General features: G+C 38.2%; 1 protein-coding gene across 1 annotated transcript in view; it reads right to left on the bottom strand.

Annotated features, from left to right (window-relative positions):
* Positions 1-13,610: 13,610 nt before the first annotated feature.
* IARS1 (isoleucyl-tRNA synthetase 1) overlaps positions 13,611-27,556 on the bottom strand; it is a gene marked incomplete at its 5' end in the record, with an annotated part of 105,938 nt that continues 91,992 nt past the window's right edge. The window contains 5 exons of the mRNA XM_082487808.1: positions 13,611-14,223; positions 18,698-18,850; positions 19,825-19,968; positions 25,073-25,198; positions 26,198-26,309. Coding sequence (XP_082343934.1) covers positions 14,141-14,223; positions 18,698-18,850; positions 19,825-19,968; positions 25,073-25,198; positions 26,198-26,309 — 618 coding nt within the window. The 3' untranslated portion in view covers positions 13,611-14,140. The remainder of the gene's footprint in view (positions 14,224-18,697; positions 18,851-19,824; positions 19,969-25,072; positions 25,199-26,197; positions 26,310-27,556) is intronic.

Below are 27,556 nucleotides of genomic sequence, written 5' to 3'. Positions count from 1 at the left end.
CTCTCAATGTCACTTTCTACACAACTTTACGTTGATCCGTGATTAGTTAAAAGATGAATATTTTTTTTTAAGTGCTTTTCTGGAGTGACCCAATGCTGGAAATACAGCTTGCTGATGCTGGAAATACTACCGTGTCTCTAGCATTTTCTGGTGATGAATGGATCAAAACTACCTTGGGGATGGTGTTTGACACAGAATACCAATATATCGCACAAAAATATGGCACCTAGCCACCCTCCCCCAAACATTTCAGATATAATTACCTCTTAGAGATGGTTTAAACTTTTTCTTCTGTGTATGTGATATCCCACTACAAACAAGTCATTACTCTCTTAAGATGCAATTTGCATGTTTTAGGTTTCTCTGCAACGCCTACGCAGATAATATTTAGCTACTAGTCTGCTATTGCTTCTGGGCTGATGCATATTCTATCCTTATTTATAAAAGCTACCTAATGAGGCAAATAATATTTTTATATATTACGTTACAACTTGTATATCCCTCCAAAATAAACAAGATTTTCTGACTGACTAGCAGAAGAAAAAAAATCTAATAGGCCAGGTTTCCTGAATGTGGCAACTAAAAAGGTTACTACACGCAGCTAGCTGTCCTAATTGCCTAGAAAGCTTGGATCTCAGCAGCAAAAATGAACTGGGACATGCTGGAAAACAAAAGCTAGAAATCATGTGGTGGGTGGTCTGCCAGTCCTTCCGTGATGACTTGCTAAAACAGTTCTGGGGTGAGTGGTAAGGCTAAACAGTCCCCAGGTCTTTCAGAAATCCCCCTGCTTGCAATTCAGTGACTTGTTTTCTCCAGGAATGAACAGGTTGGGATGAGCATCAAGACTTTTCCCCCCAATACCTCTGGTTACTCCAAACTGTTCCCTTACTTTCTCTGTTGATGAAGAAAGGAATGAGGTATTTGCACAGAATGGAGGTACCAAGGATGGACTGTTCAATTCACAGCAGAAGGAGGCAGGCAGGGCTAGGTCTTGTAAATTAAGTTACCACTGTTTCCTCTTTAAGTTTTCTACTGTCTCTGGTTTATTTCTTGGGTAAACCGATGTTCATTAGTTGCTTCTGCATTTAGTCTCCAACAATTGGCAAAATCGAAAATACACATTTGATTCAATATTACGGGAGCTTTAGTGAGGAAAATCCAGAAATTTCTGCACTAAGGCAAACATTAAAAGTTTAGATGAGGCAGTGAATCAACTCATACAGTGCAAAACAGTATTTGCCTGGATACTACGATCGTCTTCTAATCTGCATATAAGCACAGAGAGTAGTCTTAAGTGTATGTTCAGTTATGCAAGACCAAGGAGAGCAAACCTGGATATGAAGATACAACATCTGAAAAAAGGTTGTTTTATTACACAAGATGAGTAAACCCATAAAGGAAAAGCAACTGTCTTTCACAGCACAGCAAAAAGAGACCAGCAAATTTTCATCCATTCCTTAAAACTTTTTCACAGGCTATGTACGCACATTACTTGCTTTTAATGAACTGCGATGGCATATATTAATCAGAAATTCTGCAATAATTACTGCTTTAGTATAAAGTTCTACAATTATAAGGAGGTGTTTGAGTAGATGTACTTAGTACAGATTAATATTCTTTTAATTATATAACTTACTGAGATCTGAATAAAAATGAAGCTACACAGTGGCATGCTCTTTGAGTTGGCAGTCATAGAGCTTCCTCAGTGGTAGGCATACATGACAAAGCTTCACCAATCTCTCATCTTTTTCCCCCCTCTCCTATTCATTTATCATATGGTTACATAAAAACAGCAGGGAAATGAATTATGCATATTTTTTAGTGCACTGAAAAGTTAAATACAACTTACGTGTGTGATTGCACAAAGCACTTATTTGACCTTGCTAAGCTTTAAAAGGCATTCTAAGATTAGCCTGGCATGTATTTCAAGTGTACAAAAAAAATACAAAATTGGTTCTTAAAACGCTAGTACAGACTGTTTCATGCCTAAATCCTCATTATGTTCAATGTATTTATAGGAAATGACTCAACTTCTAAGTGGGTAAAGACAAGTAAACCCTCCTTTCTTGTAGAAAAGTGGTGCTCGTATATTCAGATGCTACCTCGTCAAGCTACAACCTTCAATAAATCATGTTTTGCATAGGAATGAACAAAGACTATGCAAATGTTTCCACGTACCAATTTTTGTCAAAGTGATTGTGACACATTGCAGCATTTCACATTTGAGCAAATGGGAGGGAGGGGATAGAAAGGGGTGAAGAAGGGGAAAGGAAAACCCAGCCCTTCCACTCCTTTCAATTTCAGGATTTGCATATAAGCTTGAGAGCTCCAGAAAGCCCATGATGATTCTTCCATCCTCCAGCTCACTTTTGCTTTTCCATTTGTTACATCTCATTGTGATGTTAGGTCTTGATCCTCTTATTAGCCACAGGGAAAAGCAAATTACATGAAAATGAATAGGGATACTAAGAATAGAGTAAATTCCCGTACTTCCAGCAATACATAAGCAATACAAAGCATAGAATAAAACATAGTCTATTTTTATTTCCTGTTCTTGCATAGCAATGGAGAACACGGCAGTTCAATATCTTATGTACCATGCTGTACCAATTCACCACCCCTACAGGGAAGACAACGGTAAGAGGTACTTTGGTTTATCCTTTTGTGAAATAGAGACAATAGTTTATGGAGTTGAAAAAATTAATATTTAATTTGATATTTTTAAGACATTTCAAGGTCAGCAATTTAGATATTGTAAGTGAGATGTAAAAAAGTTATTTAATTCATTCAACTCTGCTCTGCTGAGAACTCCTGGACTAAGTTTCAGCCTCAGTTGTTAGAGACATATCAAGTCTAGGTTTTCTTTACTAACAAGCTTTATCCAAAGAATGGGAAGATGAAGGTTGTTACACTGTTGTGGCTTAAAATGGTAAATACAGATGAGCTGTGGGAAGTGATTTTTAATATTGTTACATTAGGAAAAATAATTATCAAACAGAAAACCTTAAATCACACTCAGACAGGTGCACACATATCAGCAACCACAATTCTCATTGCAAATCCTTACTAACTTGCTATTGACCTTAAATCCCTAAAAGCTTCACTAATTAAACTTAGAAATATTTTTATTTTGGTGTAAATACTCACTTCCCATAATTAAATCTGTATCTCCATCTGTACAGCCTTTTTGTTTGTACTTATCACTATGGAACTCTTGATTTCCAAAGTATAAACTCCTGGTCGAGTTACATACATCTGACCAGCAGCTATAAAAATCTATTCTCCCAAATGCACCCCTTTGTTTCACGCTCTGTTTTTCCCACCTCTGAATTAACTGCAGCTTTTCTATGGTTTTAGTATTAGCTCTTTAATCAGGACATTAAGTCTATTTGAAAGCTGGATTTAATGCAAAATTCAACAGTCTGCTGATTAAGTGGAGCATCTTACTGAAAGCAGACAGCAGTTCTTCCAGATGTACATGGGCTTTCTACTAAGCCCCAAAAACCAACACGCCGCTTTTAACTTTCTTTGGAAAACCACTAACAGACTAGTCTGCTTCAGAAACTGCCTCTTCTTCCTCAGCGTAACACTGATTGCTCACTAGTACCCTGGCAGTGCATCCTGCAAGAAGGTCTTCTATGTAACATCCCCCAACTTCCTTAAATGCAACAGTTCAAACTAGCTGGATTTCAGAGGACATTGGTACGGCTTTATTTGTGCAAGCCAGGAACTAGGATCTTTATTTTAGACGCAAAAAGTGGACAAGTTCTAGCGTGAAATGATCTCTTACATTGTCTCCCTCTAGCTTCATCACTACAGATCATACCTTTAATGGTCAGCAGGGAAGTCTGAGTCTTGGTTGCAAGTTTTATAATGCTGAAATCAAAATTAAATAAGAACAACTATATTTTATGTAATAAAATTGCGCTCAGATGACTACTTCAACTATTAGTGACTCTAACTGGTGTCACCACTTTCACACTGTGATTTCATTGTGTCCTAAATTCTGGCACTGGGGAGCAATTTCTTTCTGAAACAAGTGTCAGATAGCCTTTCATTGTTGATATACGTGCTAAACATCTGCCTTTTATAAATGAAACTAACATGTTTATGTGAACAGAGATAAGGTACTGCTCTGACAAAGTCTTTCCAGGCTAGGGCATATATTCAACAAGGCTGGAAAAATTTCTGAACAGTTCTGGAGTGTTGTAATAAGAAACATGAGCAGGTAGAAAATTCTGTTTACTTTACAGCTAAGCCCTTTTATTAGAGCCCCAAAATAGGATTCATTTGCTTTCGTTAAGATGATTGTAAAATTAAGATTATCATATTACCAACATCCACGACCCTCACAAAAGAGAAGCCCCGCCGTCCCCACTGTAACTGTCTTCTACTGATAATATCCAGTGTAATACAGGAAAATGCTGAGATCTCCATAACACAAAACCGCTATCTACAACTTTAAAATATTTTACTAACTCTTTTGAAGGCAATGATGCATTTTTTTCAAAGTGATTCTTATTCCGTGTAAAAATAGTTTTAAATTGGCAATATTTTAGGCATATTATTACAAAGGTGTATAAAACCAGTTTGATATTATTGCCCCACATAAATTACTTTGGCCTCTTGCAACTCTTAGCACCCTAAAACCTGAAGGAGACAATCTTGCAGTAAAGACTATGCGTGCTCTGTGTTTCTGTTCCCTTGTCTTCTCTTCCTCTTCATTATACGTAATTGCATGAAAGTCCGTCACTTTGTTCTGACTTAATTCCTTTTCTCTTCCCGCCTTTCTATTATGGTGGAAACTACTTAAGAATTACCCTGCTGCTAGTGACTCCTGGGTCAGTTTCTCTATTTTTGTTTTGACATCATATAACAAAGATTAATTTGGATTCAGGCTCTGAATGGCAGCTTTGGGAGGAATATAGCAGACAGAGCCAATGCTTTGCTACTGAGCTAAGTAGAAAAGCAGGACAAGACTCACAGGTTTCAAGTTAATGTATTAACTTCTAAAAATGCAAACCTACAAAGTAATCAGCATATTTCTTTGCCTTAAAAGGAATCGTGGGTTGGGATTTTTTCCCCCCCTCAATGACTTCACTGTTCATGTCACATATACATGATGTAATTAAGTAAAGTCACAGTTTCATTTAGCAACTCATGCACACCACAAAAGAAATCTGCAAGTAGGAATGAACTCAGGACAGACAGAGAGCCAAGTCTTCAAAAGACCCTTAACATTTAAAAATATAAATATACATTATTGAACTGTCAGCTGCAAAATGCCTTTTTGGAAAACAGCAAAGTAACATGACTGCCATTCTTAAGAAGTTCAAAGTGCGTCAGTGATGGGGAAAAACGATGTTAAGCCTGGACCCCCTGGCAGCAGTCCCCATGTTCATGCCTTTCAGTGTCAGCAGAGTCGAGTCCTGCTTAAGAAACATAGCTTTGAGTCCAATAATCCCTTGAGTCCATACGCAAGAAACTGGAGTAGAAGGGAAAGAATGAAAAACCGCTGTGCAGCCAGTTGCCACAGTAAGCTGCCAGCAAAAGAACAACGTTAACATTGCAATGGGCAATGTACCATCACAGAGAAATATGGAAAAGGGAGGCAACACTTTGGGATCCTTAGTGTTGTGCTGTGCAGCTTCAGGTTAGTACATCCCCTAAGAAATCTACCCTAACTATAGCCCAGTGCATCCACTGAGAGACCAGCTGAAAACAGTATTTTACAAGAATAGAGTCAGTGCTACATATTTGACAATTTTGTCAAACTCAGTTCTGATAAGATTGCTGTCATTCTTCATGATATGCCTTTTGTGTTTGTATTTTGTATTTGACGATACCATCAGAAAAATGTCATTTGGACACAGACCATTAAATCCACATTTGTAGTACCTTTTTGTAGATCTTTACATTTTTTAATGATGAACGTTACTGGTTCTTTGCTATTCTTCTTGGGGGAAGGAAGACATCTATTTGGATTTTGTATAGCCCAAAACAGCCAGTGTTTTTTGGCTAATGCACAGAAGTGACAAAAATTAAAGCACCAATTCACAGGGCAGTGGCTGTACTCAGTCGTGGAATGGAGGAGATTCAAGGCCTTCTCTAAAATTGAGATTAAGAATCTGTATTAGAAAATGCAGAAAGTCTAGCACTGAACATAGGTTAGAAAAATACTAATCCTGCAATGTTAACCATCGATACACTTAATACATCACAAGTACAGATGTTCTGATATTATGCCATCATCAGAGGTTACATTGTCGTGTAATCACTGCGTAAGAGATATTATGTGGCTGCTTTTTGACTTTTTTCTTTAAAGAGATACTACATTTTTTCCTTAATTTAATATTAGGGTGAGAAAAAACAGAAACTCCTGTGGCTGTTTACCAGTTAATCTGCTTTGTTAGTTTTGAACTAAGTTTATGGCACTGAGGGCAAAGCACCCAAGAAAGACATTTTTTAAAAAGACCATAAGAGAAAAAAAAAAACAAAACCCCACAACCAAAAAAGAATAATGGGGAATCCAAGACACTTCTTTGTGCTAATTCATTTGGAGAATTAAAGTCAGGAATAACCTCCTCCCAAATCCACAAGACATTAGTATCATCCAATGATTTGCAGGATAAGCTAAATGTTGTAGTTTGAGTTTGTCCTTTCGGTTGCCCTTTGGGGTAAGTAGCCATCATGCACATAGATGAATATAACCTGTAATTATTTTTTTTAAATCCCCTTTCTGTGTCTTTAATACAGTCACTTTTATCCTCTGACAGAGCTGATCGTTTAAGTTAGATGCTGGTTGTTTATCATGAGGTGAAATGACAGATTCTTGAAGGTACCCATATATTGCCAACAAAATCTGGCTTGTACATATAATAGCTGATGAACCACGTACTGAATAGCCTACTATGTATATTCAAATGCAGCTCTGATTTTTTTTTGTGCTGGCATGCTTCTTTCAGATGACATTAGAATATAGTGAAATACAAAATCATATAGAGCACAGTAAAGCATTCAAGGTGCCATAGAGGTGTTCAGACATCAGAATGTTGGACACATTATTATAGACATCTGAATAGAAAACATACCTTAGAACTGATAAACAGTTCATTGTCTTCTTTACATGGTAACTTTCATAGATTAGCTAACAACAGGCTGAAATTTGTCAAGAATTCTTTGAAAACTAATCTTTGCCTTAGGTGACAAAACAAATTAAAAAAAAAAAAAAAAAAAAAAAAGGGTCAGAAAAGGTGTTGAGAGGTTTTCCAGTCTACCCCCAGCTCCAGGAAGGACAATCTAGATCTAAGCTATTCCTTGGAGACTCTCATAATACCTCCTTAAACCCATCCTTGATGAAAATCCTGTCACCTTCCCAGGCCACCCATTCTTGGGGCAGATTATTCTTATAATTGGAAGGCTTCTCCTCACGTGCAGCCTAAATTCCCACCCAATTTAACTGCAAACCTCTTGAAAACTAGTTCATTACTATTCTCTTTGCAATTACTGTTCATTTACTGAGTACTGTTTATTTATTGGAAGACTTATCACATCTCACCCTCAGTGTTCTCTGCTGTAGACTAAACACACTAATTCTTCCAGTCTTTCCCCACAGGTCATGTTTCCCAGACCCTATTCCTGCTTCTCCTCACTGGCTTCCCTCCAAATGGTCAACATCTTCCTCATTGCATGGAGACAGTGCTGCCTTATCAGTACTTGAGCGGAAAGATTACTTCATCATCTTACAGATAGTCTTGTTTATACAGCCCAGTGCTTGCTTTTTTGGGGACTTGTGTTGTTTGGCAAGAGTATGACATTATTAGTTCTTGTTTAATTACTAATCCATCGCAACTCCCTTTCTTGTAAAGCTCTTGGTTTCTAAGAGCATAAGCCTATTTTTTGGCTTGTTCAGTTGACACAGTGAGCAACATTTCTTTTTCATCTTAGAAACATTCACTTATCTTCAGGAATATTCAGGATCCTTCATCTTTGTTTAGACTGTATTGCGTACATAAGCAAGATTTGCAGTATAAGATCCCTAAAGTAAATTTGCCATGCTGCTTCTATCTTCCCCTCCTCCCGCTTGCAATGCCTGGCATACGATATCCAGAAGCAATGTTAAGTCCTAAAGATCCCATGATTTTGTGGTTTGCCAGCACTATTAATCACAGAACACCTGCTCTATCTCTAAATTTTGATAGGCTTCACCTTTGCAAAATTGCTGACTTAAACTAAAGGAAGTTTGTCCTTCAGGTACACCACAAATGATATTCCATGGAAGTACCTCATGCACAGCTGTCCAGCTGTCATACTTGATCAAAAACATCAAATATTAAGTGCCAGGGTGCATTTTGCTTGTTTGGGAGATTTCAACTGCACTGTTTTCAACACTAAAAAGAACTGGAACAAATGGCAAAATTAGGATAGTGTATACAGAACTCTCTTACCTCTGACCCAAGAAAGCCTTAAAAAAACCCTTTAAATATCTTTAGGGGCAATTTTATTCTAATTGCATCTACCAGGAACTTTAGAAGTCTTCTAAGGAGCTTTGTGACCCCTAATTAGAACTTTGTACAGACAGAGACTGGAAATTAACCGAAATACCCAGACATACTGAAATAGGAACCTTTTCCCCATCCAATTACATAAAAGCTATAATTATATTTGTTACATAAACATTTTAACTGAGGAAAACATTAGATAATTGAAGACACACCCTCCCCCAACCCCAGTTAACCACCACTCACAGCACAGCAAGAGTAAAATTAACTCAAACAGTATTCGTACTGTAAAGCTGCTTCCACACTGGATGACACTGTGCTGCTCACTCTTTCTTTCCATCTTGGATAGAAAGATGTTAAAAGGCAATAATTTGAGACTATTTTGAATTTCACCTTTTGTTATGCAGTTGCATACATTATTTTTTCAATCTGTTTAATCAGTGTCAAGAGTCTATCCCTGTAAGAAATCAGATAAAGAGCAAAAAAATGACATACTGAATAATTGCTTTGTGCTTAAGCAGTAATGACAAGGATACCTAGACTCCACCTTTGCTGACAGAAAACTGGAGAGATTCTGAGTTGCAAAAGGGCCGTACAGCCGATCGGCTGCTCTTCAACTTACAACAGGATGAGGAGAAAGATCCCACACACACACTTCTTAAAACCATTCCTCTCTCTGGAAGGAAGTTACTTGCAGAAGAATACCAATAGTCACTACTTTTTTACTGCATGAAAGCAAAACAGAAATGCAAAGTTTTGACTGTTGTACGTTCAGCTGATAAAGGAAATAAAATTATTATGGTATGTAACTAGCCTGACCCACCATTACACTGATTTATTCTGAGGGAAGGTGGAAACTGGACTGACAGAGAACAAAGAGCCCTGTTGCTATACTGTCCGCAGAGCTTTGCTGGTGTATCTCAGCTAAACCTGACGAAGATGCTACCCTGTCACCAGTCTCGGTCAATGACAGGCCCTTCTGCTAACTATGCTGTCAAGGGTGCCAATTAGGATCAGCTGGTGATTTCCTGTCTGGTAGAAATGGGACAGATTTCTGAGCCCAAACCAGTCTCCATTGACTCCAGGGGGTGTTGTTTGAGACAAGGTGGGGAAATAGGGGGTGTGTGGGGAGACAGCTATGGGAGGGATGGGGGGGGAGTAGGGACAATGTCTCCATTTTTAAGCCACAGCGCCATGATTTCTGGATACAGTTATAACAACAGATCTGTTTTGTACCAGTGCCTCAGCTCCCTGACAGCAGAAAGCTGGTTCAGCAGAGTCCAACTTTTGTAGATGGATCACTGGATGCTGCACGCATTTCAATGAGTTTGAGAGGGCTGTATTGCGATCGGGTGAAAGGTGACAGCAGGAGGTCAGCAGACTGCATCAGAATTCAAGGGTACAGACTCCTAAACAGTACAATAGACGGTATAACACAGTTCTGAGTGCCTAGGAGTGTTCTCCTCTATGCAGAGAGAGGCAATAGTGGTCTGGGACCTAATTTGTATAACAAACTATTTAAGAGGGAAGCTAATTGAAGTATATAAATCGTGAAGAATATCACATCAAGCCAAGATACTATTAGTAGCCCAACCTAGATGAGGTTATAGAAGTGCATTAAAAAACCTCAATAAAAAAAATTAGTAGGAAACATTCCCTACTTCACGATTCCACAAGACAAATCCTCAAGCAATGGTTAGATATTATCCAGAATAATAAAAAAAGAATACTAAAAATGGATATGTAGAAGGAAGGTATGAAAAGCACAAGTTCACTCAAATGGGTTACAACTTATTCCTAACATTCACTGTCAGTATTTTTTAGAGACAGGAGATCACAGCCAACTAACAGCAGCAGCTGAAAGTAAAATTAAAGTATAATTCTGCAACTACACTATTTTTTTAACTACATGCTCCTTATGTGAAAGGTTGATGTAAAGTTAACTGATCCAGAAGCATTTTCAGTAGTGTTCTGATAAACTCTGGTCTCATTCTTCCATTACCAATTCCATCCTTGTGATGTGATCAGACTGGAGAGCGCAAGGGCACACTTTGGTTGCTTTTCCAGTCACCACAATCCATGAGGAGTATGTGGATGTGGACAGAAAGCCACAAAAACTAAAAGCAACAAGGTAAAAACCCCATACAAACAACAACAACAAAACAGAGAAAGGAAAAGGAAGAAAGAAGGAAGAAGAAAAAAATGTGTGCAGTGAAGAAAGACTCAGGTGAAGCAGGGCAAGGGAAGCACCAACGAGCACCAAACACTATTTCCGACCCTGGAATTTAAGTCCATAACCCTGGAACAAAACAGGTAGTGTAACTTTGTGCCCCTACACCACCCACTTCACTTTAAAGAATCAATAGCTTAGGAAAAATGCACAATCAAACTACATGAAGAAACAACAGCTTTAACTTAGCTGTTTACACTGCATGCCCTACAGGCTACATCTACTTGAAAAGTTCCTCCTCTAATTTTTAAGCTCAAGCCTTATTTGAAAAACCACCAACCAACCAACCCCAAAACCCAAACAAAACCAACCCAACTCCAGATCTTACTGAAGGATTTTCTTGGGTCACCTCCTCTAAAGGCAGATTTAGGGTTAGCTGAACATTGACAAGGAAGAGTTTTGCATTTCTTTGAAAGATAATCCTTTGTGCCTCGCTGCCACTTGGAATGAGACTTTCACCATTCCCTGTTCGCATACTGAGACCAAGTGGAAGTACTTTATTACGCTGTTTAAAGTGTGGTACCTTTTACTTCCAGCTCAAGCAATAAGAATATATATCTGTATTTTACTAAAATGAAAGAAATGCAGCTTGATAACATTAAGACAAATCTAGGAGACATCCGTATCTATCCAAATATGAAGCACCAGGTAGGCAGCGTCCCTCCATTCAGGCGGTGTCTGATTATAAGTGTTACATTACAGGTGCACCCTACATCTACACTGTGGAGACTCTGGAAAAACAGTTCAACATTCCACTATCTTTTTGGTCACATTTTGTCTATTTTTTTTGTGGGAAGACTAGAAACCCACAGGAAGGTGTTATTCCGGCTTCCTGTTTGCATGTGAAGTTGTAGTGAAACAGGATGAAAAAAAGCTAACTCTATGCTTCACGTCTGGTTTGTAGCCTATTACCATCTCCTTTTCTTGAAAGAACATCTTGCCTCCCTCTGGTATTTAGGTTGCTCTTCAGAGTATAGTATAAGCTCTTATTATTCCATGAACACTCTCCAAGAAGCAGGTAGTGAGTAGTCACGCTCATACAGCAACCTTCATGCAGCCCCGTGCACAACTTAACCAGGCTAATTCCAGGTCTACAAAAATAAAATGCCGTCTTTGCTAACGCTGTCTTAAAGCCTATTGCCTTTCTATGGGTCTTGAAGAACTATGGGACTCATACAGAATTATCAGCAATATTTCTCCCTCACCCCTTTCCTGTGAGTAAATAATTTAAATCGTTTACCTCTAAGTTTTATCAGTGTGCCCTTGTCTATTTTGACAGTGCATTACAGCAAGCGCTATTTTGCAGAACATCTCCACAGAGAAAACTCAAGTATAAAGCCAAGGGAAAAGACAGTTTTCATTCTCACTATATAGCAGTCATTTACTTCAAGAAAATCCAGGAAGCCCAATTCAAGTATACCTCACACAAAGTATGAGATTATTGGACTAAGGTCACAAGAAGTATTTCTTCTCTAAGGGCAGATTATTTTTTACATTAAGCAGCTATAAATACATTTGAGAAAGAAAAAAGGTACTGTTGAAGATTATCTGTTTCTGTTTGTACCTCACGTACAGCAAATTTGTAAATCCTGGCTGGGCTTTTAATGCACTGGAAAGCGCATATATATACTCATCTATCTATATAAAATCTAATCCAGTCTTTACACGGAAGTTGGCCAGCCAACATACTTAGAAATAAAAAAGAAAATACACATACACAAAATGCTAAATCCCAAATAACTCTTTAAAAATGCAAGTAATGTTCTCCCCTTAGATTGTCTCATTAAGGTTAGATTGCAATCATTTGCCATCTTCATTCATTCTTCATAAATAATAAAGCAAAGTTACTCAACTTAGGAACAGCAGCCTTACCTTCACAGAAGACAAAACACGGGCATTTTTAATGTGACAAAAAAACCAAACCAATACAAATTTTATGTCCATGTCAGTATGTCAATGAAAAGATAAGCAAGCTGACTTACAGGGAAAGGTAGAGGGCAACATCCAGTACTCATTAAACTGAACAGGCCAGTGATTTATAGGCTCAGGCACTGACATTTTTAATACTGATAAAAATAATTTTATGTAAGCTGAATGCCAGAGACTTGGTTTACTTCAAACGGGTACTTACAATTTTGGTATGGTCCACTAGAGCACAGTAGTTACACAGAACATTTATTTATAGTTATTCCCACTAACATAGTGTTATCACAAAAAAGCTTTGGTTTATATTCATAGCGTAAAGATGAAAAACATCGAGCAATGGAAAAACATGCTAAGCAAGACTTTGTTATTCTTACAAAATGTAGCTCTCTGTTAATACTCTTCTCCGCAGTGTGCGTAATCTTGTTCTCAGGAAACTAATAAAGTCACAGCAGCGAAGGCAGCTGCATGCATGTACACTTTCTCAAGTTCAGTATGCCGCACAACCGCAAATTTCAACACCGATTAACACCACAATTGAAATGCAGTGAAACTTAAGTGAGCTTAAGTTTCTAATTTAATTTGACCGGTCAAAAAACATCCTCAAACTGAAAAAATGTTGCCTGGTATTTCACTTGCCTACAGATGAACAAGTCAACACCAAAACATTTGGCAAGTTATATTGACTATCATAAAAACTAAAAACCTAACACTGATTTCCATCTAAAACTGCTTTTAAATGTGAAACCAAAGTGAACAACCCTCCCCAAAAACCCCTGACCAAACAAAATACCCAAAACCTGTCAGCATCACAATCCAAACAGTCACTGGCATTCAGTATGGACTTCTCAGATTTCAAGTTTCACTAGGTTTTCCTGATCTATACAGTGTGCTGAGCACCGTATTTCTTTAGAAAATGTATGGGAGCAAAGTACTCTGAACTCAGGGAAACAGAGTTTGGAGATGAAGCAAATTTATTGTTCCAAGTGTTGAAATTAGGGAGTATCAACAGCCACACACTTCATGAAAATCCAGCTAGTAGTATGAACGAACACTTCTGGGTAACCCTTAAATAAGTGTCAAAGCTATTGTAACATGGTATATGTATCACAGAGCCTTGTAGGAATCCTGGGGTTTAGAAAATCAAAGATGCCCTCTGCATAAAGACAGGCAGAGAACAGCATCGCTGAGGTACTAGTCCCATTTCTTTCAGGCAAATTACTGCATAGATATCTAAGGTTAAGGAGTTCTGACATTTTTTCCAAACAGCTTTTACAGTATCATAAGATAACAATGAAAATACATTGTATTTGAACCAAAGAGCAGCATATTAGACATGCACTGGTAGAAAACATCCTGTGTGCAATTTGAGATGTTAAAAGTACCATATGCAGCTTGGATGTTAATCTAAAAGCATACTAATTTAATTTGACTTCATTTTTTGTGGAAAAAAGTCTACATGGTCTTATTCATAAAAATGGAATTCTCAACATTCAGCTGTGGTGGGTATGACACAAACATAGGCAGTCTTCATGTTCAGGTTCTTCATGGAGATGTCCTTTGTGATCTCTGAATCAAGAAAACAAGAGAAACAGCATAGAGTTAGTGCTCTTGCTTACAGGTAAAACAACAAACACTTTTTTTGGTCTTTATTCAGACAGTTCTGCTGGTTCAATCAAAATGGGACTTGGACAGAAACTGCTCTGCTCAAAATTCCTTCCTGTTAATGCATGGTGCATTAAAGGAAGGGTCACCACATGTCAGGATTGCCCCTGCAAGAGCTGAAGATACTGTTCTAGGTTACAAAGATAGAATTCTTTGAAAGCCTATGTCAGCCCACAGCTCCCAGCTTCACATCCACGCAGAGTAGTGTCTAGTACAGACAGTTATTTTATAATGCAATAATATTAAGTCAATATTAACAATAGGACACAATGCACTGAACACCAGAGTCCCTTGGAAATGTTACCGAAGAATGGCCATACTAGACAGATCCAAGATCGATCTCCTCTAGTATCCCGTCTCTGACAGAAGACAAAACGTGTGTGAAGGAGTAAAAGAATAAGATCGTGCATATATTAACTTGAGTTTTATATGTAAAGCAAGGATTGTAGTGGTATCTGCTGAAAAACTAATGTTGCAATCTTATCAGACATGCCCAAATAAGTTCATACCATACCAGATCGATTCCTTAAGTCTTTTCATAGCTGGATGCATAGTTTGGAACAGTGATAGGATAAAGTCTCACCAACAAATCACTTTTAAGGATTTAGCATATTTCCAACAGGCTGACTCAGGGTTTATAATTATTTATGAAACAACCACACAGAGTAATAGCACTTTGTGGCTACAGAAAAAGTCACTTGCAAAGCTGGTAGGAACTGGCAATCTTTCACTATTCTTGCCACCTTACAGAGCATTTTTCCCAAGAAGTTAGATGTTTGCTAGCTCAACGCTTCCCTGCACTCCTCAGCTGTAGGAAACTACCCCAATAACAGAGCAGATTGTTTTGAATACTTGGGAGGTACAGCTGTGGAACAAAAGTAATCTGAATAAGAAATATACCAGAGGTTTCTTTACCAAGGAACTTCAAAGAGGTAAGAAACTTCAAAGCAGTAACCACAAATACATCCACTGAAACCAAAGCAAAAGCCTATTGGGGGTTACGGTGTTACTCTGCACGCTAGAATCCCTACAGACAGCACAAGCAAATAGAGGATAATTTTAAATTTTTGGCACTAGTGTTAGCACAAATGACAGATGAATAACATTCAGAATGGCTGGGTGTTTTTTCAGGAGAAAAAATTTTGTAGTGTACTGCACTGTATCACCGACCTGACGGCTGATATTCACGCTGCTCTAACTTGGGCTCACCTCCAGCTGAGAGAGACCAAGGCACCGCGTGTGTGGTGGGGGGAGGAGAGTCTGTGAAGTGCATCCATGGAGATAATGTAAAAGCAGTTTAGTTTTCAGTAATGTGATGTCCAAGTGAAAACTGATTCTAGAAATGGCAGCGAGGAGTTTTGTTTCCATGTAACAGTATGCACACTCCTAACATTAAGGCCCCCATCTTTGAAAAATAGTTCATTTTTAGACTGAGCAGTTATAGTCTGCATCGAAGTTTAAAAGCCACTTATTAATTACAGAAATAAGAAGCCCTTATGGATCATGATGGTACCATTTTTAAGGAGTTCTCTTCCAGCATAGTACTCTGCTTTAAGCAGCTGAATACCCATCTACAGAGATAAGAGTGGAGGTATAATCCAATTCAGCAATTAGGGCTTTATTTCCTCATTAACCTTCCTTCCCACCCCATAAAAATGTTACATCAGTATGTCAAAAAGTTATTTTGGTGTGCAGAAGCAGCCAAACAAATGATGAACTTGGTCTCAAAGTCTTTTTTCAATTATTTATTTTTAAAATCCTGAAAAATTAGGAACTACACAAAGCTACTATTTTCAACAGTATTTAAGGCAATAATTACTATTAGAAATTGGAAATTTGGTTTATCAACAAAAATGTAAGGGCATCCTCCTTTTGGTTCCAATTCCTCCAAAGGAAGGCTTTGAAGTCAGCACATTATAAAGCATTGCCTTCATCCCGAACGTGTCTCTGCATCAGCTACCTGTAATACGTTTCAATCTCATGAATAAGCAACGCTCACCACTTTAGCATTTATTTATAGAATGTTTTTCCAATATTCCAAAGAGGGGTGAAAGACACATTTGTTTCTGAAAAGTTGGCAAGCCTTTGTGCAATAGATAGCAGATGCCCAAATGCCCGTACCTGACAACAGTTAGAAAACTAATATTTTCAAAACTGATAATTCATTTTCCTCTAAGTAATTTTTTTTCTTTTCTTTTGATAAAAACAGTCATCGACCTTTCAATTCATGGCTTATTTTCAATCATTTCAAATGGTTAACAACAAATAATTTATCTTTAATTTTTAAAATAAACTATTAAAAAAATTCTCAAGAAAAGAGACTGTATTGGTAAAGAGATGAGTAGATTACAAAGTTGCAACAGTACACATAAACATTAATTGAACTAATGTCTTCCGCAGGCATCAAAGTATTTGTTTTATATGCAGCACTTATTTGTCACATAAAGAGATCTGAAGTACAACCATTTCAGTGTTTATAGCATTAAAAAATGTTATTAAAAGAGCTGCATGGTGAGAATTAAATCTGAGCTAGCAGAAGCAGAGCTATATGGCATAAGCATTTGTTAGCTACACAAATCAACCTCCAGGACCAAGTTCTCTACAGTCTGAGTCTAAAAAAGCCCAAACCAGTTGTTTTAGCCTTTGAAGACTTATCAAGTCTTTCACATCATCATAAATTGTCACTTTATAAACTTTATTTGAAGTTTAAATAGTTCTGGAGAATTCATACTACAAACATGTTATAGCAATTTCCCTTTTAGGTAAAGGCATTTTAAAAATCCTTACTTAAATTAAGACTTCAGGGCTATAAATTTTCCTGGTTTGTCACTTACTTCCCTCTTTCAAAGCTCAGAAGTTTATTAATTATTTTAGTCTCTTAACTAAGTCATAAACTGCTGTGAAGCCCCGTTGCCCTGTAACAATGACAGAAACCAAAAAAGAAGCAGGTACAACATCAACTGCTCCTGAATGGCTAAATTCCTAGTCGGCGCAGTTTCGCACATAAATACAGTTTTTTGTTTATGCAAATGAAGTGTGGTTGATATACTTGGTTCTTACACCTTGTGCTGTTTCTAAACACTACCGGCGGCTCCAGTTCTCTGTTTGTTAACACCATTCAGCACATTATTTTTAGCGTTTGCTCAAACTATCACTAGAAAGTCTCATCAACATTTGAGATCCATTTTACTTAAAAATTGCTCTTGAATAAACAGAGTTTAGGTCACATGAAATTAAAGAAAAAAAATCCAACCAAAAATCCACAACAAAAGAACCCACACCTTACATGCCCTGATGCTAATCCATCCTACTGGAATCCCTTGAACCCAGGCGGACAACTAAGAGACCCCAGCTTTGGCCAGCTACGCTGGAGAGCTACACTGCTCCTCCTCCCTCACCAGCTGACAGGCACCTCCCGAGGAAACGAAGCCCAGCCGAGGATGAGATAACTACTTCAGACAAGATGGCTAACGTCTGGGCAGGTAACCTGACATGTGACAAGGCATGGTTAAGTGTCATGTATCCCTCCCAAACAGGTTGTCAATCATGCCACTCAAACTGGAGACAGAATCCTTTGCATCATTTCATTTGAAGAGCTGAATTTTCCTGAATACACAGAAATACCTGTGGTTTTTTTACGACATAGTTTCCAATCCAGTCGTCCTGTCAAATGAAGTCCCAAATCTTTCTCAGGTCCAACTTTTTAGCCGTACAGGTGGCTACACCTTTAGTCTTATCTTTTTCATGAATCAGAGACTTTTGTTTCTAAGCCTCACCATCTGTCTGTGGTTTTGGAAGATTCTTTAACATTTCAGATGAGTGACTGTGTGATAAAGCTTTCTACTTCCCAGGTATTCTGAATGAATTGCAGCTGCTGTACCCTACCAAGTCTGACCTACTCACACAACTCTAAAATAGATCCGATACTCTTTTCCGCCCACTCCCATTCTTCAAAAGGAAGGAAAAAAAAAATATCTGCAACAATATGAATGTTACAGGAACAATTTGAACAGGTTCTTAAAATAGTCACCCTTTAGACTCACTTCTAGGAGGAGATTCACTCTCTCTGTTTAGTCCCAGCAGCACGTAGCTGCCATTTATGTTGCTGCCTGACCTTTCTGCTTCTAAAGGAAGAAACTTTCACAGAAATTGTCTCGGCCATTTCATGAAGGGAATGCATTACAGCTTTGCATGTCTAAATGTATGTGTGTGCTTAAAGGATTTTATTAAACAAATACTGAATTACTCAGCAAAATTAGAAACCAATGTGTAAATAATGCGCATTTAGTTATTAAATTAGATCACAGGCTACATTAGCTGCTCCTCAACAAAAACTTCCAAGTGTCCTTGAACAAGCAAACCAAAAGTTTGTGCTTACCCTGAGTTTGTGCTTCATCCAGGAACAATTTTAGCCTCCTGCTTCTGAGCCCAAAAACTTTTGCTGTTTCATGTAGAAGACCTTGGTATGTTAATCCATTCTGACCAACAGGGTTTTCCATTAGAAGAGTTCCCACGGTTCCTTTCTGACATTCTGAAGAAGACACACAGTTGGATCACTACTAGTGAGGAATGACATTATTTCATTTATCTCGGCAAATCGACATTTAGGATTTCTTCTTCCATTTTTCATCTCCATTTCTTCATAGTGCTGAGTAATTACCAATACCAACCTACTTTACAGATATTCACTAAATAAGTTCATGAATTATAGAATCAAAAGTATAATTAACAGCTTGACAAACAAAAGAAAACTTTGCAAAATTCTTTACATGGGTCAACAGGATAACCTAGAGACTGGGAAACATGAAATATTTCAACAGGACACACAAACAACTAAGAACTACAGAAGCTCACAAAGCACCTTCTGATCTAATCCTGTTAAAAACATGTTTTTGGCCCCAGTAGGTTCCCAGTAGTGTCAAGAGAGATTCCATATGGACAGTCCAGAAAGGACTTGCACCAGGGCAGAGTTTAAGAACAAGTCACTAACACCACAGCTGTTCCAAGGGGAGCTTTCAGAGTAGAAGTTACAAGATTAGTGGCTGTGAAACAGAATTACGTACACACATCCGTACTCCAGATCAGGTTAATAATACAATTCATTTGGCTTTTAAATAGCACTAAGAAACGTTTCACCGGCTGTTTCCAATGGCTTGGTAAAGAGCTGGCTCCTCCTGCATTTATGGTCAGGTTCAGACTCAGCCTTTTAAAATAGGCTGCACAGGTGAGCTGCTGGTCAGAAACAGGAAAACAATGCTGAAGGGCTCATGTTTAAATGCTGGTCTTATCTCAAACTGGCTCTCCTTTTTCTTTTATGAAAAGAGGGAGAAAAGCTAAATATAAACGTTGTGTTTATTAGAAAGCAAATGCTAGGAAAAAATAAACAAAATCTCCATCTACCAATGAAAATGTCTGTGCTTATCTTCATCAGTAAGCGCTGGGGACCAAAACTCAGAACACAAAGAGCTGAGCCTGTACACGAGGAGAGCGCGGTACCCTACGTACCCTGTGGTTTTGCATTCATTAACTGCAAGTTGATATACTGGCAGAGCAGAGCATCAGGAGAGCTGATCAGAGCAGGTGCTGACCCCGTTGTCACATGTAGAGTCTTTCCGCTGAGACTAAGCAAGTCAGTTTTGTTTATCAGTTCTGAAAAAGAAAATGAGACCAGTCAGGCCATTTCAGGGAAGCCGAGGTCCAGTTCCCACCCAATTAGCTGACAATGACGCCTTCTAACTACCGATTCCACTGTCTCCCTCTTCGCAATTCCTTCCTCAAGGAAAAGCATTTCTCCATTTTGAAAAATGGAATTTGTGCAGAAATATTTGGTTTTCTTAGCACAGAAAGTGGAAGTACTGTGTAAATTAGCTCCTGTGTACCATTTCTTACAGACATAAATATACGAACATGATTACTAAAAATAGTTAACTAAAAACAAGCACGAAATTATTCACTTAAGCCAACCATTTCTATCTCATTAAATTAAGACCTACAACCTTTGCCTCTACCCTGAATTCCCTAGCTGAAGCAGCACTGGATGTGTGTTCCTATGCAACATCAAGATATTTCCCTCGTTAAACTCCAGGTGACAATAAATGTAAAATCAGTAGCTGGTTAGCTCATGAATAATGTCCCCTGCATTAATATTTGGGTTTAATGTCAACAACAGCTGATGATTCAGCAGATGGCTCCAGCCACGCATATTTAGAAAACTGTAGAAGATTCAGACCCAAAATAAGACTCATGTCTCAAAGGACTGGAGAAGTAATAACCAGCACCCCGAAAGCACTCAGATGAGAAGCTAATGAGGTTTCTGTATGAGAAATGAAAAATGTAGGGCTGCATTCTGCACTGCCTCCATGAGCAGCTGCCGCTCTGTCACAGAGGTAAAAAAAGCTGCCGATGGCCACAACATTAAAGACAGAGAAATACCACCACTCTCTGCTACAAAGCTTTTGCACCTACGGAAAAACTCCAAAGACCAAATCCAGGAAGAAGTAATAAATTTAATTTCTTGTGAGAATTGTGCATTGCCTGTATGTATGGAACAGGCACATCTGCCATCTCTTTCCAGCAGGTTTTCATTCCACATCAGCCCTACTCGTGTGTCACGGAGCCTAAGCTGTACGAAGCTTATTTTCCATCAGTTCATCCAAATGAATTCTAAAGAGGCAGAAGTGACACTCCTTTTTTCCAGGGATGTTTATAAACTTAAAAATGAAATTAGAAGCCCCACCCCAAAAAAAACACCCAAACAAAACCAACAAAACAAACCCCACCCCAAAACACAAAACCCCCCAAAAAAGTGGGAAGTAAGCATGGGCTACAAGCTCTCAAATTTTTGCCAACTGCCACAGAACATCAAAGCGCGATGCACTGCGGAAGGCTTACGAGACTGCCCTAAGGAAGGATGAAGACCTCAGACTGCATCTAAAATTCAAAAATGCTACTTTAAAGAAAGAGGCAAAACTTCATTGCTGCTTCTAAAATTCAGTTTTCAAGGATGATGAAGTTTATGATGATGGTGGCCATGCGCCAGCTACCCAAACACTTCTTTGGTACATTTGAGGCATGGGCACATCCTCAAGCACAGGAGGGGGCTTGGCTTTTGGTTTTACTAACAGAAAAGTAGGAAAATAACTAAATTAACAAGTGGAGAGGAGTTAATAAGATTTTATCATATGGAAAGGGAGTCAGCAGCAGGTTTTTCCTAGCATAACCCTAAAGCTGCTTTGCTTCCACTGACATACAATCCATGGGCCATGGTTAGGGACAGCACTGGCGAGCAGGGTGCTTCACACAGCAAGAAACACGCAGCTCGAGGAACTTCGAGTTTGACATTACACAGTTGCCGGGATCTGTGCAGATCTATGCAGGGCTACAGGGCACGAGCTACAGTCATGGTGATTTGCGTATTTAACAAATCTAGCATTTTGCATTACAGGACCACTGACATTTTCAGAAGGAAGAGTTCATGTACAGTGCTGTCAATGGAGTCATTTCATATAACCCTCTAATAAGAGCACGAAAAAGAAAAAAGCGGATCATTTTTTCATATATAACAATATGCTTGAAAACAAGCGGATATTACAAGTGCTCATCAATATTAAAATCACTTTTAAAGTCAGTTTCTCCCTGCAGCTGAGATTTCAGTGGTAATGCTCTCCTAAGGTGCCTTACAGCCTCATGGCCTTTTAAAAATTAAAGATTAAAAAAAATGAAATCTTTTTGTGCTCTTGTTCAAAAAACACCGCTGAGAATAGAATTTAAAAAAATAGCCATCTGAAAATCACAGAGATGAAATAAGACATGGACCAAGAAGTTTGTAGGGCAAGTTTTGCCTCACCTTCCTCCCCCCTGCTTTTTTAAGCCCTATATGATTTACCATTACTTCATTTATTCCCATGAAGATAAAAAAAATAATTTTTTTTAAATAGGTCTTTTTCAATATGGGCTACTTCCATGAAAGCCGAATGCAAGTCAAAAAGCATGCCCAATAAGAAATTTAGAAAGTTTTCAGTTTTTCAGCAATCTAGAGCAAAACCAAAGTCTCAGACAACTGGTTTTACCATCTGACTTGAGCCCAGCTTCTTTCCTTTCAATGATTAATTAATTTATTTTTTTTTTACTGTAAGAAGAGAAAAATTCTATTCTTGGTTTCTGAAGATGAGCACAAATCCCAGAGCCTTGCTCAGTGTTGCGCAGTTCCTGAAAATACATTGATACACTGTTGGGGAGGAAATGTCTACCCATTATTTCAATGTTGCACTGAAAAACAGGGACATGACATATTTTAGCTTGCCTTAATACAAGAACTGCCTGATTCTGTGCCGTTACACAACCCTAAGTAAATCTTCATTACAATTTGAAAACAAGATAATAAATTACTGCAAGTAAAGTGGCCAGCCCTAAAAAACACAGGAAGGAAAATAAGGAGCCAGAAATATGGTTTTACTGGGTCACAATTTTATTAGCACCCATGGGAACAATTCAGCAACAATTTATCTGGAGTGCGTGACCTTTCTTTGCAATTCCTCTCAGCCAGAGTGGCTGATACCAGCCCCTGCCTCACCTAAACAGACACTGGAATCACCACAGGGCCTCACCTAACATCACCCGTGAGAAGGATGGGTAGATGAAGCAAAGGGATTGTATCCAAACCAAACATTGGGAATTTCGGTTCTTTTCTCTAACATCTTTAAGAGCTATTTTCTTTGTACATGCCTTCAACCCTGGCTCCTCAGGGAGCCGTATCCTCTGCTGATCAATACTTATTTGAGATCTCTGCCAAATTGCAACAAAAGCGAATTTGATAATCTAATCTTTCCAAGGGAATTTTAATGTTGTTAATGAGTGGGCAGGGAAAAAACACCGCTCTGCCCAGACCACTTACAAAGAGCCAAAGCTTAAAATCAGCATGCCAAGATGGAAAGTCCCAAAATGATACCTACGCAGCAAAAGCAACATGGAAAAGAAAGAAATAAAGCCTTTGTTACTACAGCAGAAAAGAATCTTTGAGGAAGAGGGAGGGTTTAGGTTTTCTTTACCACTTCCTTTAGGAATTCAGCATTAATAGATTTGTGCTGCATCCTTTTGTCCTGTTAGTGGCAGAAAACAAACCAAACAAGGAGTCAAACTGCTTATCACCTTAATGAGATGAGAGTTTCCCCAACCCTCCTTGGCCTTTTGCAGGTCATCTCTTAATATCTGTGATGGTCATGGATTGTACCAGTACACACCCACCTCTGTAGGCACACACAGCACTGCTGTGAAGTCTATCACTACTGTTTGGAAAAAGATTTCAACGAAAACTGTTTCCTCCTTTAAAACATTACAGAAACCTGAGGAAGATACTGAAGGATCCAAAATTTCCTATAAGTCGCCTATAACTGAAAACAAAGAATAATCATTTTGTATGATAAAACTACTCAGTTCAGCTGAGCACAACTTGGAAAGAGGTTTTATCACAGTAAGGTAATGGATTACATCAGATGTGAAAACCCACAAAACATTCTTCTAGAAATACTTAGAGGAAAAGAGAAGTAAGAAAACTAAAGCTAAAGATGGGAGCAGTGACCTTACAGACATTAGTAGGACAACCCCCCTACTGATGTCACAGGCAGACGTAAAACGGTGATCCTTAGCAGTCCTGTGGGCACCCCAACAGTAATGCTTCTATGAAAGTAATATTTCTATGAAATAGCAAAGTGACATATTTCAGTAATATTTCTATGAAAACACACAAGCAAAAGTTTCTGTACCATCCAATTACCATTTTTGCAGTATTTTGTCACTCCTTTTAGACTTAATAAAAATGGTGTGGAAACAGACAAAGTCTGAACTTCCAGATGTGCCTGTAAATAACACTAAGAACACACAAAGAGTTTACTATTACTGTTGAAACATCTCTAAAGACATATCACGGCATGGCCACTGTTAAGTACTCTACTTTCTGTATTTCTTCACTAAACGTTTGGTTATTACTGTAATTTTGTTCTCAGTGTGCTAATTTTTAAGTTGTAACTTTTTCTGATGTATTGAAATGTGATGTGTAATGTAATAATAAAGCAGCATCTTAATCTCTGGGGAGGGAATGCCAGTTTGCTGGTAGGGTCTCTCCATCACTAACTCCAACGTCTTTCATATCACTTTTCTCCTCTGCTTCAGCTGTATTATCTTTGGAACGAACAAAACTATGATATAGCCTGCAACTCTATATATAACCCATAAACGATATTTTACATCTCATGCCTCAACAGAGGCAAAGTTCAAGCAGCAAAAATATTCCATAGATTTTTCTAAAAAGAAGAAATGCAGAGATCCTCAAGTTTCTCTTGGGTGAAAAAGCAGCATTTTTTCCCTCTAGAGATAGCAGTTTGCATTCAATTTGAGTTCTCACCCTGCCTACGGAGGCATTAGGGAAAAAAAAAGCATGCAAAAGCTGATGGCAGTGCGCCATCAATATATAGCATTGGCTGGACCCGATGGAAACACTTTCTGAAATAAATCAGATTTTGTCCTGCTGAGAACTGCAATGGAAATAACAAGAGATGAGCATCATTTAGCAGCAGCAGCTTTTGGAAACATTCTGATGTGACTATAAACACAGTCTCATAAGCTAAGTACTATAAAATAGAATATTTCCTTACAAATTTTCTTGTCAATTTTGTATATATATAGAAAAATTATACAGTAAATAACTACTAGCTGCTGCTAGAAAGACTTTCAATTTTCCTTGTCATACTCCATTTACCTGTTTTTCCATTAAAAACTGTCAGTTTTGAATTTTTAAGACCAAAGATGCAGGAGACAGCATCTACCAGTCGAGTTAAGTTCAAGGTATTATCTCCTTTTGGATTCTCCAGCAGCAACACACCATCTAAAACCAAAATTAAGAAATTAAAACGCAGTTCAGAAGCAACATCCAAGTTTCAATGATTTTCTAATGACTTTTTCTAATTACTTCCAGTGAGTTTCTAAGCTAACTGGCAACATGGCATCTTCCAGAAATTTTTGTAGTATGAAAGGGAGAGGGAAGAATACAGGGAAACCACCTCAAGCGTACTTCAGATTTAGCGTATGGAAGTTATATTTGTTTTTATTAACAAAGCAGCCAAATTTTTATGTCACTGAATTATAATTCAGTATTATATTGATTAAAACCAGACAGACTGTGTGCCCTCCGAGATGTTCACCAGCTTAAATACTTACGTTCATTATTATTCTGTAAGCAGCTCTGTAACCACATTAAACAAGGCACACTTACTTTGACACAAACTGTAAACACATGCAGAAGAGAAAATAATCCAGAGACTACATTTGGTATTCTCCTTTTAATCTATAAGTCAACCTTCTAATACTTTTCACAGTATCACTGCACTCATCTTTCGATTATCCAAGACGTAGTCATATTCTCTAGTTTTAAATATTCTTTTAAGCTCTACATTCTCTAAGCTCTTACTATCTTAAGTTTTTCAAAACAAGTATCTCCTCTACAGAAAGGTATCACCTACATTTACAGTACTACATCAAGAATTAAAAATTCTCAAGGTACAGACTCTGAGCGTGGGTGAATGTACACACACAAGTATAGAGCGTGCACACCTCCATATAGATTCTTCACATACAAACCCTTCTGCAGAATATAAATAATTTATGTGCACACCCAAGCATTTGCTTCAGGTCTACATCAGAAGACATCATGGACAACATGTGGTTTTGCTTTTAATAAACTTATTTTCAAAAATTATTTAAAGCTACTATTGGAGGGAGTTTGCACCATCTTTCAAACAAATTCGTGGCTCCAACGTTCATCACACCGTTTTCAAAAAAATCTTGTAATACCCCCACTGGCAAATCAAACCCGGTACATTCCTACCTTGCTCCGTCCCATTAACACAAACTTTGAGGTTGACATAGGCACAGGCTGGACCAACACACTGACACAAACCACCTCTGACGAGTGTAATTTCTAGCTCTGATCCCTTCAGCTGAAAAAAGAGGAACATTATGATTATTTGAATATTGTTTTATTAAACAAACGCAGCCAAATATTTCCTTAAATAAAGAACATTAAGATCTTGTCTTATTATACAAAACATGACTCACAATAAAATAGCAACTTTTGCCACACCTTTCTTCAGAGACAGAATGCTTCAAATAATAATTTGTCTTTATTATATGTTAAAGATATTTAACACAGAAGAAAACCAGAGAGGAATAAACAGACTGATTTTCACTAGTGATGAGCAGTGATGACAGCCTCCCAAAATACAATTCAGAAGTGAATACACGTAGGATAGAGAGGCTCTCCCAGAGGTAGTTCAGAGTACCTGACGACAGGACCTTGCTCTCAGTGGCTGCCTGGAGAAACCTCAGCCATCTCCAAGGGGCTCCCGAGAGCAGGCGGGGGCAGGAGCTGCCTTGGTACCCAGTCAGCATTTGTGAGTATCTCCCCATTAGCTACTAGTGAATCCATTAAAACATCAAACACCCCAACAAGAAACGGCGCAAGTATCCTCCTTTGCAAACGAGATGCAGGACGAAGAGACTTGAGAATCTGTAGCAATACCACAGAAACAAACTTTTTTTGTAAAGGCCTTAAACCACAGCTTTTTCCAAGCATGAGGCTTTTCCTGAACTAAGTACAGGCTGGAATTACTCCTGCCCTCAGACCAATTTTCATGAGAATCACACTCTCAAAAAAACCCTTCAGTACCATTTGTAATTAAACAAATATCATACAGAAATCACTTAGATGAACAACTGATACTAAGTGGCCATCTTGGCCAAATTTTTAGTAAATTTAGAGACAGTCTTTGTTAAGAGTTACAGTCCAAAGGGTGACCGACTCAGACTTGGAAGCGCCACTCTTTGCTGAGCTCCTATTACAAAGTAGGGAAAGACACTTATGGAGCAACAAATCTCATTTTGTGTTTACCCAATTCTAGCAGCAATTAAAAATTCATTTTTCAAGTAGCTGCTTTTTCTTCCCAGTATTTTCTGATCAACTGCTGATTATTTTTTTGTTGTCTCTGAGAGCGAGTCTTTTAGAGAAGGGATCATAATTAAAGCCTTGTATCAAAAATTGATCCAGGATGATTTCACTGAAATACTGATCCTGAATGTAATCAACATACTTGTAGGAAAGACAGGCTGCACTTCGTTTTTGTCCCAGTCTTTACATATATCCAACATCAAGCAGACCTGTTATTCCTTTTAATTCTTCCAAAAATTT

Source organism: Vanellus vanellus, assembly GCF_965231255.1.
Source record: "Vanellus vanellus genome assembly, chromosome: 9".
Taxonomy (NCBI): domain Eukaryota; kingdom Metazoa; phylum Chordata; class Aves; order Charadriiformes; family Charadriidae; genus Vanellus; species Vanellus vanellus.
This window is presented reverse-complemented; position numbering and strand designations above follow the sequence as displayed.